The following is a 14758-nucleotide window of genomic DNA, read 5'->3' as shown; positions in this document are numbered from 1 at the left end:
CAGGGGAACTGCCCCCGATGTCCATGCGATATTGCAGAGTCGCGTCAACCAACACAACCCTACAACATCCAGAGCCTTAAGGAACTCCGGGCGGATCTCATCCACCCCTGGGGCCCTGCCACCGAGGAGCTTTTTAACCACCTCGGCGACCTCGCCCCCAGAGATTGGAGAGCCCAACCCAGAGTCCCCAGGCTCCGCTTCCTCAGTGGAAGGCATGTTGGTGGGATTGAGGAGGTCTTCGAAGTACTCTGCCCACCGGCCCACAACGTCCCGAGTAGAGGTCAGCAGCACACCATCCCCACTATAAACAGTGTTGGTGCTGCACCGCTTCCCCCCCCTGAGACGCCGGATGGTGGACCAGAATCGCCTCGAAGCCGTGCGGAAGTCTTTCTCCATGGCCTCTCCAAACTCCTCCCACACCCGGGTTTTTGCCTCAGCAACCGCCCGAGCCGCACGCCGCTTCGCCCGCCGGTACCCATCAGCTGCTTCCGGAGTCCCACAGGCCAAAAAGGCTCGATAGGACTCCTTCTTCAGCCTGACGGCATCCCTCACCGAAGGTGTCCACCAACGGGTTCGAGGGTTGCCGCCGCGACAGGCACCGACAACCTTGCGGCCACAGCTCCGATCGGCCGCCTCGACAATGGAGGCACGGAACACGGTCCACTCAGACTCCATGTCCCCCACCTCCCCCGGGACGTGTTCGAAGTTTTGCCGGAGATGGGAGTTAAAGCTCCGTCTCACAGGGGATTCCGCCAGACGTTCCCAGCAGACCCTCACAACACGTTTGGGCCTGCCAGGTCTGACCGGCTTTCGCCCCCACCACCGGAGCCAACTCACCACCAGGTAGTGGTCAGTGGACAGCTCCGCACCTCTCTTCACCCGAGTGTCCAAGACATACGGCCGCAGATCCGATGAAACGATGACAAAGTCGATCATCGAACTGCGGCCTAGGGTGTCCTGGTGCCAAGTGCACATATGGACACCCTTATGCTTGAACATGGTGTTCGTTATGGACAATCCATGGCGAGCACAGAAGTCCAGCAACAGAACACCGCTCGAGTTCAGGTCGGGTGGGCCGTTCCTCCCAACCACGCCCCTCCAGGTCTCACTGTCGTTGCCCACGTGAGCGTTGAAGTCCCCCAGCAGAACAAGGGAGTCCCCAGGAGGAGCACTCTCCAGTACCCCCTCTAAGGACTCCAAAAAGGGTGGGTAATCTGAACTGTCGTTCGGCCCGTAAGCACAAACGACAGTCAGAACCCGTCCCCCCACCCGTAGGCGGAGGGATGCTACCCTCTCGTTCACCGGGGTAAACCCCAACGTACAGGCGCCGAGATGGGGAGCAACAAGTATGCCCACTCCTGCCCGACGTCTCTCTCCCTGGGCAACTCCAGAGTGGAAGTATGTCCAGCCCCTCTCAAGGAGACTGGTTCCAGAACCAGAGCCATGCGTCGAGGTGAGACCGACTATTTCTAGCCGGAACCTCTCGACCTCACGCACTAGCTCCGGCTCCTTCCCCACCAGAGAGGTGACATTCCACGTCCCAAGAGCCAGTTTCTGCAACCGAGGATCGGACCGCCAGGGTCCCCTCCCTTGGCCGCCACCCATCACACAGTGCACCCGACCCCTTTGGCCCCTCCCACGGGTGGTGGGCCCATGGGAGGGGGGGCCCATGTTTCCTCTTCGGGCTGAGCCCGGCCGGGCTCCATGGGTAAAAGCCCGGCCACCAGACGCTCGCCATCGTGCCCCCCCTCCAGGCCTGGCTCCAGAGTGGGGCCCCGGTGACCCGCGTCCGGGCGAGGGAACACCAAGTCCAAGGTTTTCCTTCATCATTGGGGTCTTTTTTCAGTTTAAAATAAATGATCATAAGAAAAGAAAGAGAAATAAATGTAGTATGATTTCAGATACTAAAAATACCTGCAGTCAGACTTGTCAACAGTACTGCTATGGATATATGACTCTGTTTTTCCTCTATCTCTTTTATCTACTCACAAGCACATTGCTGCATGCTTACATAACCATAACATATATAAGACTGCCAACAGTCACACAAACAAAAACTTATTAAGCAGGCCAACACCCCTTAGACAGGGCACAGAATGAGGAGAAGATGAAAGCAGACCCCGTACTGCAATCTTTGCTTCGGTTGCATCCCTACAGTGTGCTGAGTGGAGCCCAGCGCTGGACAGTGAATGTCAGCCTATCTGTTCCATTTGTATGACTTGAATGATTTGTAACATTTGATCACTAAAGCCTGTTTTATACTTTACCAAATCTCATTATGTGTCTCAAAGTAATGACACTGAGGGGTTTTGGTCGAGTCCTGAAACTGGTAAACAGACCTGGGTGTTGCACCAAAGACAAAACGGCTGCACTACAACGTCACATTTCAAGTACATTTGAAAAGTAGTACTGTTAAGCTCAGCGATTTTAAAACAAATGCATATGGAGCAGTTTACTGAAAATGAACTGATGTTGTCTCAGTTCGTTAAAGTCCAATGTCGGTGTTGTATGTAACTACCTGAATTGGCTGCTTGACATTTACTCAGTGTGCCAAGCATTTTAATGAAAAGTTAAGCGGAGGTATAGAATAGTAAATAAAAAAAAGGTGTACAAACAACTCGGAGTGAGTGCATTAGGAGCCAGAATGCACATATGTACCCAAGACAAGAGTTGCAAATGCTGGATTATTCTTGCTAAGGTATTCCTGAAACAGTGACAACATCAAATGCTTCTAACCAGGGTAAGGAGAAAAAGGTTTATACTGTTGTAATATATTTTCAGGTGAAAATATATTTTGTATTTCAGTTAAAAATCAATGTCCTCAAGTGCTATGGCGGGATGGAGAGTCACAGACCACCTCATGATTCCTGATTTAATTTTCCAGCAGAACTTGGCACCTGTTCACTCTGATAATACAACCAATTAACTGCACATGATATCACCGGGCTCGGTTGGCCAGCTAACTGGCCTCATATAAACCCTGCAGAGAAGCAGTGGACTGTTATCAAGAGGAAGTCACAATGATTTTAATGACCAGAAATAAACCCGTGAAATGAATTGTTCTATATTAAATCTACCAATTATAAGTGTTTAGCCTTTTTAGTGAATTAGGGAAACTTTTCAATGATATTTTATATTATTGAGATGCACTTGCATACTTCCAGTGACAATTGATGATGCATCCACTACCTTTCAGTAAAATATTTGAACCACTACCTGAAATAGGAACCATGGGGTGGGGCCACGGGGTTTGAGTATCCCTAAGGCAGGGGTGCCCAAAGTCGGTCCTCGAGGGCCGGCATCCTGCACATTTTAGTTCTCTCCCTGGTGGTAGTAACAACCTTTTCAGCATGTCAATATTCTTTTTAGGCCTTAACATGAGCCATCATTGGATCCAGGTGCGTTAAACCAGGAAGAGAACTAAAACATGCAGGATGCCAGCCCTCGAGGACCGACTTTGGGACAAACTGCCCTAATTCTGACTAAGTAGGATGAAAAAATAAGATCAGGATCATTCAAACTATACAGAAAGGAGAGACTGGGAATATAGGAGGAGGCTGGCTGCAGATCCCGCCTTTCTGGCCGTGGGTTGGTCAGGAAAACCCAAATCCAGCGCTGTGATTGGACTGGTGTCCTCCGGACGGGTGAAACAGTCTCCCCTCATAGACACAAGAAAGTTTAGCTCTGGACGCTTAAAGGCAGTAGGCGCAAAGTAGGACCAGCAGCGCGACAAGAAGTTATCGCTGTAACAAATCGGGAATATATCAGACATGTAGAAGTATCTTCAAGCTGCGGGAAACCAACCAATTCCTCCAGGCATAGCTCTGGCAATGCTTCGCCACCTATATTTTCTGGATATCTGACTGCGGAGAACGGCTCAGAGTGGGATGTTGTAACCTCAAAAGACGCACGGGACGACACGCGCTGCGCTCCTGCTGGACTAACCTTAAACCCACGTGCCTCGGTGTCCAAGGCGACCCGCCTTACCGGAGTCTGTGGAGATAATATTACTCACTCGGTCGGTTCTGGTGTTGGTGGTGGTGGGGTTTTTTGTCAACATGCCCGGGACAATGAGGATGATGATGGTGTCGCTCGCGCTCCTCCTGGTCTGTCCGCTCTTCTTGGCCATTGATGCGTTCGGCGACGACGAGGAGGAGATGACCTGTGACCCAATCCGGATCAGCATGTGCCAGGGTCTGGGCTACAACGTCACCAAGATGCCCAACCTGGTGGGCAACGTGCTGCAGTCGGACGCCGAGCTGCAGCTGACCACGTTCACGCCGCTCATACAGTACGGCTGCTCCAGTCAGCTCAAGGTACGGGACCAAGCGTGATAATGAATTAGTGAGATAAAGCGGAGCACGGAATGGGAACCATGCTCAAACTTTGGAGCAGCCGCCCTGGCTCTTAAAAAAGCCTGGCTCCTGCTGAAAGTGTGCTATATTTGTGTGTACGCAAAGGGAAACAGTGTGGTCCCAGAGCACATGACAGGGAGCCAGACCACTTGCAATAACTGCCTGTTCTGTGAGCGGCTCAGACTGATGGTGCCAGAAATAATCAGCATGTTATAGGTTGATTCCCAGGCAGTTAAAGTAAGTGGAGGGGTCTCTTCCGCTGATTCTCTCCCTCCAATTTCTTTTTCTTCGCCAAACTGTCATGTTAATTTCGCTGAAAATGCCCCCACTGTCTGTTGACATTCTGAGTTCATCCATGCCCCACACAGCAGCAGCTGGATCTTCAGTTATATACTGTACAGTCTTCTTGTTAACAATGGTACCCTTAGTGTCCTGAGACAAATGCTGCTTGTTTGACTCATGCACCATGCAGGGAAAAAATAGTCTGGGCCCATAATGCATCTCTCAAATTGGGGAAAAATTAAGGATTGATTAAGAGATTTTTTGGATGCACAATCAGCTTGATTATCGGCTCATTAAAGCCAGATCAATGCGTTAAACCAAAAACGTTATTCCATTTTCAGTGTACAAACACATAAACAAACTTTTGACGTGCTTTTAAAAAAAAAGATGTTTACTCTTTGAAAAATCTGACAAGGGATTATCTTCTAGATCAATTGGGTTCAAACCCTCAATCAATGAATTCCAGCATGTTTTTTATCCCTTATGTGTTACAGTTTTTAGAAGAAAAAAAAGAGCCTAAAATCAGAAGCGGAACATCCAACCTCAAAAACCCCAGAATTTGGTATTGGTCATGGAAAAGGCGATCAGTTTATTTCTAATGATAAGCTTGAGCAAAAATGCCACATTTAGCACAGAAACGTATAACGTCATCTGTTCGCCGAAATTGTGAACTGTAGTTTTAAACCAGGATTTAAAAAGTGATGGGTATTGTCCATTTAGGTTGTTTGTCTTTTTGGTCACTGTAAATATTTTTACAACAGCTAATTTCTTTCTCATAGGAGTAATTTTTTCAGACAGCTGACAAGTACTGCACAGAAACAGGTGTGGGAGGGGCAGTATTTGTTACTCTGAGCTCCATGGCTTTGGAGAAAACTGAAGTCATTGTGGGCCTTCCTTTGGAATAGTATCAGTGAACAATAACTCATTTATGAAGGAAAATGTTATACCTTGAAATCGATCAGGCTCTCATGCCTGATGTATAGCAGGGTGAAAACTTTCCCTGCCTCTCTCCTGCCAAAGCAAGCACATCTAGACTTAAATATGAACCCTTTTCTCAGGTTTAGCAGTAAATTATTTGTATCTGCTGCCACGTGAAATTACCTGCAAAACGCATCTGGATCTGCTGCATTAATGCAGCGCCTCAAGATGCATGAACGAGGAGCAACTGCAGCATAAAATCAACCTGTCTGCCTCCAGTTGTAAATTGTCCTGTAAGTTTAGCTGACACCCCCACCCCCACACCCTTAACTCTCCCTCTCTCTTTCACACACACACACACACACAGAGATGAACACAGATACCACCACCCAAAGACTGAGGTAGGGGAGGGAGAAACCGTATCGCCTAACATTTGCTCTAATGGGAGGCTTCCTGACTGGTAACCCGAGCAGCTTTTAGCATTAACGTGGCAGCACTCTGGTTACAGACGGTCTGTGGAAAACACCCAGAAAGTGTTACATTACTGTCATGTTGAGCATGCATAGCCTACTGTAGGAAGGATCTCCAAATGTCTGTACATTTATACACCCCTCCCCACCAATTGTACAGACTTTTTGCAATTGAATTGAGTCTACATGCAGAGTTGTTCACAATTATGACACATTTTATTTAAAACAAATTAGAGGAATTCAAATTCTGCTCAGCTTAAAAATTAGAGGCTATTCCAGATCACGAAACAGTAACAAATTAGGTATTTGAGTCATATTAGGATTTATATAACATATCTTGTTTTACATACTTTTACATCTGAAACACCTTCTTTTTTTTCTACATTTAGTTGTTTTTTTTTGGAGGGGGAACTTACAAATAACTCTTTCCTGGCACCAAGACTTAAAAATGTTTTGGGAGATTTTTAATCTAAAAAAATCAGCAGCAAAATTTCATTTCACTTCATCAATTTGCCAAATACCCGAGGGTGCTTGTTGATTACCTTCAGGTTATGGGGAGCTGAGTGAAAAATTCTATAAATTTTCATTTCATGAGCATAGTCCAATTTTACACTCTGACTGGCAGGAGCTTTCACAGTAGAGGCGTGAAATCGCTTAAAATTTCTGACTTCTGAGACCCTGGAGTTACTCTTCTTTTGCATCACTATCTCCACAGTCGAATCTGGCAGCTCTGTGTCTTCATAAGCCTATCTTAAGGATCTATTTTAAAGTTGGTGTTATTAGGTAATCTTCTTTTTTTTTTTTTTCTTAAGAAGCTGCAAAAAGACTTGCCTCAAACCTCACAGCTGGGGCGGGTAGCTGTGGGTAATGGGGTTTCTTAAAAATAGAGATTCTACCAATATTAAGGGTGTTGGAATGGTGCAGAAAATTAAGGTGAAAGCAAGAAGCAAATGTAATATGATGAAAGAGCCATGTGGGAGAGCAGGGTGTTGCTATCCTCTGCTTCTTATCCAGGCAATATAAACAGACTGAGCCATGCAACATATTTTACTTGCTACCTCATGGATTAATTTAACTAACAAAGCATTGGAGCTGTTTTTTAGTGTATCTTTGTGATTTTGTCATGTTAAATCAATGTTTCTTTCTGTCATTTCTCTAGTAGAACCTTTTATAACATATTTATAAACCTCTGCTACTTGATTTTGCTGTGATTTACCAAACAAGACAATGATGTGTTTTTCTTTGTTTTGTTTTTTATAGAACCTTACAAACCATGCAAATAAGATGTTAAACAAATAACTATTTCTTTTTCTTTACTTCTAGTTCTTCCTTTGCTCAGTTTATGTGCCCATGTGCACAGACAAGGTTCCCATCCCCATCGGGCCGTGTAAGAGCATGTGTTTGTCCGTCAAGAGAAAATGTCTCCCTGTTCTTAATGAGTTTGGCTTCATTTGGCCTGAGGTGAGTCGCATTGTCATGAGGAAAGCATGCATATTTTTTTAAGAAAAAAAAAGGGGAAAAACAAGTTTTCGGGGTATAGTTAAAAATTTTCATATCTGCTATTACAGCTGACTGCCTTTTTCTCTTACAACAATTTCCCATGATGAGCTTAACACCAGCCAGTTGAAACGAGCAGAAATATTGCCATCACTTTTTCCAACTGAGATTCCCAGTTTACATATCGTTCTTCTAGACTTCACATGCAGATGTTTTTCATAAGAACAAAATTTGAAAGATGTCCTCAATGTGGAGATTTTGAAAGAAAAAAAAAAGTGCTACTTGGATGCATTTTGCATACTTTACTGCAAAGTTAATTGAAAAAATGTAATGGATGACATGTTCCTCACTCTACACAATAATGAAAATTTGAAGGTGAAAATGGCGAAAAGGGCTTCACATAAAAATGTCTCTTGTTGCCTAAATGTTGTAGAAGATTTTTTTTTATGGCTGACAAAGTAGGTTAAATTTGGAGAACACCATTCTGACAACAAAGTTAAACTTTTGCATATTTTTCAGGGTCAAATTAAAAATAGTCGCCATCGAAGTCCAGTGACTGGAGGGTTAGAAACAAATTTTGAGAAATTATGATATAGAGTAATATAGATTAGGTTGAGGATTGATAAAAATTGGTAAACAGTGTCAGAGACAATAAAAGCTAGTAATATGGTAAAATCATGAGTTCTCATCAGTGCTCTTGTTTTTTTTTTTTATCCTGATGTATTGTTTAAAGTTAATAATTAATTTCCTACACTGGCAATTACATTTTTAGTTGCATTTATCAATCAATTTTCAACCTAATTTTGATTACTGTTGCTTTGTAATCTGGTAACTTTGTAAAAGTGAGTGGGATAAAGTATTTTTTGTGTAATGTCTCTCCAGGTGCTTAATTGCAGCCTCTTCCCACCTTTAAATGACCACAACCACATGTGCATGGAAGGTCCAGGTGATGAAGACCCCCCTTACCAGCCGGTCCGCCATCCTCCTCATCAGGAGGAATGTCAGGCCCTCGGATCGGCACCTGAGCAGTATATTTGGCTCAAACAAACCGAAACCTGTACCCTCCAGTGTGGCTATGAGAGCGGCCTTTACCGACGGGGTGCCAAAGTCTTCACAGATGCCTGGATGGCGGTGTGGGCCGTTCTGTGCTTCTTGTCGACCACTCTGACAGTCTTGACCTTTCTCCTGGACTCGCAGCGTTTCTCCTATCCCGAGAGGCCAATCATCTTTCTTTCAATGTGCTGCAATCTGTACAGTGTTGCTTACCTGGTGAGTAAAGGAATAAAGGCATCATTGTTCAAGTCGAGATGACTCAGAGAACTTTCTGTTTCCGTTATTAAGTTAACTCCATTTCCTTGGTACGTCTGACTTTTTCTGCCTCCTTAGGTACGACTGACTCTTGGAAGACAGCGAGTTTCCTGTGACTTGGACGCCACTGACGTTCCGATTCTGGTCCAGGAAGGATTAAAGAGCACCGGCTGTGCCATAGTCTTCCTTCTCCTCTATTTCTTTGGCATGGCGTCCTCACTGTGGTTAGTTCAAACACTCTCTTCTCCTTCTGTTCGTCCCAGTTTCCCCATTGTCATCAGCTGCTGTGAATGGCTCTTGTGGTGGAACAATTGGAACACGAGACTTGCATCCTGTTTTCCTTAAAAAAATCAAACTATCCTGTCTCATAACCTCTGCACTAGTTGGATTCATTTCCACACACACCCACACGCACCCCCACACACGCACACGCAGAGTTGGGGTAGCCTTGGTAAAACCACCACTTTTCAAGTGCATGCTGCCCTGAAGCTGCAGTGGAAACCCACACTGCTGTCACAGCTATTTTCCTTCCCTCGCACTCAGTTCTTGTTTTCCTGTTTTTTATTTGCCATTTGGAAACGGCAGCAGGCCAGAAACTCCAATCTCCAGAGCTATGATCCCTTCACGCTGTTATATAACTGGCGAGTGGCTTCTTTTGTGACTTAATTACCACTAAAACGGCACATGGCCAGTTGACTTGTTATGAGAATGTTACACAAGAGATAAAGTTTTGAGTCGCTCCTGAAACAAATGACGCTTATCTATCACAAATACAAAAGCACCAATGAAATTTATTGCGGCGTTCCAATTTATTATTAGCATCATTTGAAGTAATTCCTCTAAATCCTCCTACCCTGAAGGGTATGTGTGAGAAAGTAGATGCCATAAAACAGGGATTTAATATTTTAAAACAAAGGCATTTTAAACTGTTTCTGTACATTGATTACAATTAGCCGATCGTTACTAACTATCCTAACTTTAAGTGGTGTCTCTGTGTGCATTCGTTTGAGAATGTAGACTTATTTCTAAAAGACTGCCATTGTTTCCAAACCCAGCATGTTGCATAGTAAACAGAGACTGAAAGCAAAAATTAAATAAAGCACAAAATAGTTGTAATACTTGAAGTCTCCTTGTCAGCTGCTGCAGGCTTTCAGGTCAAATATCACAAATTTCCCAAGACAAAAATGAATTTGTGCCACTTTTTTAAACCCAATAAGGTTGCTTACAAATAATCTGTTAGACAACAAACACCTCAGTAACATCTGCCACAATAAAGAGTGTTGCTGTCAGCTCTTAAATGGTTGGTTGGCTGATCTGAAATAAATTAGTTTTTTGAGTCTCCAACCAACCGGCTACCAGCTGGGGTTGGTTAACCTAAAAATAGGACGATTCCAGTCATGATCCACTAATAAAAACATAATTTGCATTATTTCTTTCTGCCAGAAGCGCTCATTTCTGGGACACATCTGTCTGTCCTTGTGCTTCCTGTACAAGGAACAACTGCCGATAACACAAAGTGTCTGTAAAAGTAAACATGACATTAAAATTGGATAAACTCTAAAATCCTGCATGTGAACCAAAGAAGGGCCACTATAAATTTGCAGAAGGAATTGTTTGCCTCAGTTGTGACTTTTATGAGCGTTTACACAAGGCACTTACAGTTTCCCTTACTCTGTCCTCCCCGCTTTCTTCCAGGTGGGTGATCCTTACCCTCACCTGGTTTTTGGCTGCTGGACTGAAGTGGGGTCATGAAGCAATTGAAATGCACAGTTCATACTTCCACATAGCAGCCTGGGCCATCCCAGCTGTTAAAACCATCGTTATCCTTATAATGCGACTGGTAGATGCTGATGACCTTACTGGGCTGTGCTATGTTGGTAACCAGCAGCAAGAGGCTCTCACAGGCTTTGTGGTTGCACCATTAGCAACATACCTTCTCATAGGTAGGTACAGGGTTGGAAAAGAAATTATTTATAAACTAATTTCATCACTTTACTGTAGCTGTTCTCTTTATTTCTCTGTTCTTTTATGCATGTCTTCTTGTTGCCCCACAGGCACTCTGTTCATCTGCGCAGGCCTGGTGGCTCTCTTCAAGATCCGCTCTAATCTGCAAAAGGATGGAGCTAAAACAGACAAACTGGAGCGTCTAATGGTGAAGATCGGAGTGTTCTCTGTTCTTTACACTGTTCCAGCATCCACAGTCATCGGATGTTATCTTTACCAGCTGTCTAACTGGGAGGAGTTCAAGACAAGCCCCCGGGACTCATATGTGGCGTCGGAGATGCTTCGGATCTTCATGTCGCTGCTCGTGGGCATCACATCAGGGATGTGGATTTGGTCGGCGAAGACTCTCCACACCTGGCAGCGCTGTTCTGCCCGACTGCTGAGGGACAGCCGGGCAAGCCGAGGCGGCAAGAGGGCACCGGTTGAAAGCTGGATCAAACCGGGAAAAGGCAACGAGACAGTGGTGTGACAAGATGCAGAGAAAATGGACGGGAAATAAGTTTTGCGTTGTTTTTTTTCCTCGTAAAGAAACTTGCTCTGCCAAATGAAGGACAAAGAGAGTCAGCAACCTGGTTAGAAATGGGACAGAGGATTGTAGCCAGACTTTCTCAGAGAAGCCACTGGATGTAATGCCATTGCATGAACTCCCTGCCTCCAATAGGAGCTATGAAGGAGAAAATAGGAAGACTGAATCATACATGTTGTTGCAAGAGTAGCCTCTCTACCTCTCATTAGATTTCTGTCGCATTGAGAGGTGGGAAAAAGCAAAAAATGAATCAAAAAATCAAGAAGACATGCTGAAAAGGCAGAAAAGACGCACATAAGCAATGATTCTACATTTCTGTCTCTATTTCTTAAGTGATCAGCAGAAGAGACCTACCCTGCTGAATACAGTAAAGCCGTGTACTATTGTGACTTTTAAAGGGCTTTTAAATTTTACACTTTGACACTGGAGCAGATTTACAGATATTTGGCTTGCCAGAAATATCTGATGTCACCTTGGCAATGTTAATGTTGCAGGTTTATCAACATTAAAATACCAGATCAACTGTAGAAAATACCCAAAATACTGCCTTAAATTTACAATTTGTTTACAGACAAACAGTCTGCATTTCTGTCAGGTTATGATTTTTTTTTTAATCAGATACTGGTGCAGGTGGATTTTATTGCTTTGGATTTGTGGGAACCAGACTCGATGCTGTAATTATTGCACTATAAATGTGTGAAATGTGAAGACAAAAGTAGAAAGTATGAGAGCAAACCATTAAAATTCAGTTATGTCTACAAAGCCATTGTTTTAAAGCTAGATGAGGTGTTATGAGCAGTTATCTTACTTTCAGTAGGTATTTCTTAGTCTCCTCATTCTGTATAAATTTAGATTAGATGGTTCCTGAGGCTGAAGCTATTGGCTAATCTGGATGAGATCAGTAAAGTCCCAATCTATAATCTAAAAGCAAATCTAACCTCAAAAGCATGACAGTGGTTTATGTGAAATCAAGTTATGAACCTTTACACCATTGTCACTTCATGCTGCTTTAAATGTTCCATTCTCAGTATGTTTGCTATAGGAAGGTCATTGGTTCCAACTTTAGTAATGCTATAAATATTCCTATATTTTAATTTAAATATCCCCCTGAAAATGTGATGATGGTTTGAAGGTTTATAAATTAGCATAAACTGCATTTTTTTTTTTTTTTTGAGGCAAGAGCATGCTTTGGTTCAACAGACTAGTTGTAAACATAAGCCTTCTGGAAAAACTAATCTAAATTTATTCTAAATAAGAGAGAGAGAGCTATTACTTATAAAATAACAGACCTTGCTTCTAAATTTGCTTTCTACTAGGGTGTTGATGGAAAGTAAAAGCAAATGGTGCAAAAGGTCAGAAAATTTCCACCAATGCATCAGAATCAGGACAAACATAATTTGTAACTTTAAGTATCTATTTTGACTTTCTTTATCAGGCGTAAATTGCAGAGAAATGCGCCTTTGTGCGCCACTTTGGCAGTCTGTGAGAAACTCAGCCAGTGTCCAATGATGTTTAGTCTTCCTGCAAACCCTGCACTCTATATGCTCTTGGGTCACCATACAATTCAGGAAATTTAATTATTAACCCTGCCCTTTTCCAAACATTGGAACCCAGGAAGGTTTTAAAGCAAGAAATTATGGGACAATCAGCTGCCAAAACACACATTAGGCAACAGCAATATCAGTCAGAGAGTACGCTCTTCTTCATGAACTTAGATAGTTGTACTTGATACTTAAGTTGGGACTGGATCAGAGCAAAGTGTGCTCATCAGATGCTAAAACATCTTGGAGAACTTGGAGATCAGAGTACTAAAGGCCATCTACTGCAAGACTACAATGCCAAAGTATCTTTGAAACTGTTCTTACAGATACATCATTCAAGATTCAAGAAACGCAATAGCCCTCCTCTTCAGTAACAATAAGCTTTTAATAAATGTTTGTTTGTACAGAGACAGCACACTGCAACTGGTTCTATAAGAATAAATATCTCCCCCCTGATGCTGTTATTGGTCGCCTTCCCACATGACCTCACTTGATACGTCTCAGCTCACGTCCTCAGACAATCAGAGTTCCTTTCTGGAACACAGTCTTGTACATTTCAAAATGTCATGGATGATGTAGAGAAGATTTTCAGGTTTCAGGTTGTTTCTCTTTTACCATTTTCACTATTTTTGTCTTTTCTGTATATTGTAGCTGAAGCCAATCTAGTCTTTTAGTTACGATACTCTGAAACTGACCCTCTTTATCTGCCTAATTGTCTATCTAGCAATGCTGTATACATTCATTCTTGTCACGTCATGTCATTTTCAAGCAGTTGTGTTTAAAAAAAAAAAAAAATTTGATAACCAGACAGTGCCTCACACAGCCTGTCCAATAGGAACCAGGCATTTCTTGGCTGCATGTTTCCTCAAAGATGTTTTCAGGATCAATCGTTGTGGTGAAACAGACACCGTTTACACAAACCTGCTTCATCAGACCAGCATACCTCGGTACACTTATTGAATTTCCAAAGTCAAACATTACTTTCACTTAAAGTGAATTAAATTAACCTGTGACCACCTCCCCTCTGAGCTAATGTAGTTTCCCTTTTAAACCATCTAAATTTTTGACAGCACTCCCCCCTCCTCCTATTCTTATGACCACTCTGAGCTTAAGGTGACTTTTCTAAACAGTCACTGAATGTGCCTTAATCCCCCCTGCAGTGAATGTTTGTGCAGGACTTAAACCACTGGCAGTGCCGATTTGTAAATTCTTTTAGAAACCCAGTTGTGAATCGCCAGCGAGCTCGATTAGACAGCTCAGATAATAACCTTTAAGGTTTATAATGCTCCCTGTTGTGTTGAACATTCGTGTTCTTTGCAATGTCATCAATGTATTATAAAATGCTAATTTATCCTTGTAAAAATAATGTGACAAATTTTAAAGACTTGTTTATTTAAAAACCACTTTTGTATCAGAAGAAGATGAATAAAAGTTTTTTTTGGTTTCTAAGTGGCCTGTGCTTTACATCTGCAAGTTGGGGTATGTGTTCGTGTTTAATCCTAATTTCTCAAACCGATTAATTCTTGAACATTTGATTTTGTGTTTACCCTGGTATAGAAAATGTAAAGACATGACCTGAGATCTCCGAGCCTCCTAAAAGCCACATTGTGACACTTTTGCACAAAAATTAATGGAGTGAAAGGATTTATGTTCTCATATTCGATGGACTTTGTCCACTTTTTGGGTTGGACAATGCTGCCACCTCTTGTCTCAGAAGACAAATTAAGTTTTGATGCTTCATCATGAAGCAATTTTCACTCTCCCAAACCTATCAGTAAAACCACTAAAAGTTTTACATTTTTTTCTTTGGAAATAATATACTGGACCAATAAAAAATATGTTTTAATACAGATATCT

General features: G+C 43.0%; 1 protein-coding gene across 1 annotated transcript; it reads left to right on the top strand.

Moving 5' to 3' along the window:
- Positions 1 to 3644: 3644 nt before the first annotated feature.
- On the top strand, positions 3645 to 14350 carry fzd4 (frizzled class receptor 4). Its single transcript, XM_027999000.1, has 6 exons — positions 3645 to 4316; positions 7349 to 7486; positions 8405 to 8791; positions 8909 to 9054; positions 10526 to 10773; positions 10885 to 14350. The coding sequence occupies exons 1-6, from the start codon at positions 4059 to 4061 to the stop codon at positions 11301 to 11303; spliced, it is 1596 nt and encodes a 531-aa protein (XP_027854801.1). The 5' UTR covers positions 3645 to 4058; the 3' UTR covers positions 11304 to 14350.
- The last annotated feature ends 408 nt before the right edge of the window (positions 14351 to 14758 follow it).

Source organism: Xiphophorus couchianus, chromosome 18 (assembly GCF_001444195.1).
Source record: "Xiphophorus couchianus chromosome 18, X_couchianus-1.0, whole genome shotgun sequence".
Taxonomy (NCBI): domain Eukaryota; kingdom Metazoa; phylum Chordata; class Actinopteri; order Cyprinodontiformes; family Poeciliidae; genus Xiphophorus; species Xiphophorus couchianus.
This window is presented reverse-complemented; position numbering and strand designations above follow the sequence as displayed.

Bases quoted from the DNA above. Each gene is read 5' to 3' on its own strand.
- fzd4 (XM_027999000.1), top strand. From the start codon at position 4,059: ATGCCCGGGACAATGAGGATGATGATGGTGTCGCTCGCGCTCCTCCTG. The intron at 4,317-7,348 runs GTACGGGACCAA...CTTTACTTCTAG, and splicing joins GCTGCTCCAGTCAGCTCAAG to TTCTTCCTTTGCTCAGTTTA. The intron at 10,774-10,884 runs GTAGGTACAGGG...GTTGCCCCACAG, and splicing joins AGCAACATACCTTCTCATAG to GCACTCTGTTCATCTGCGCA.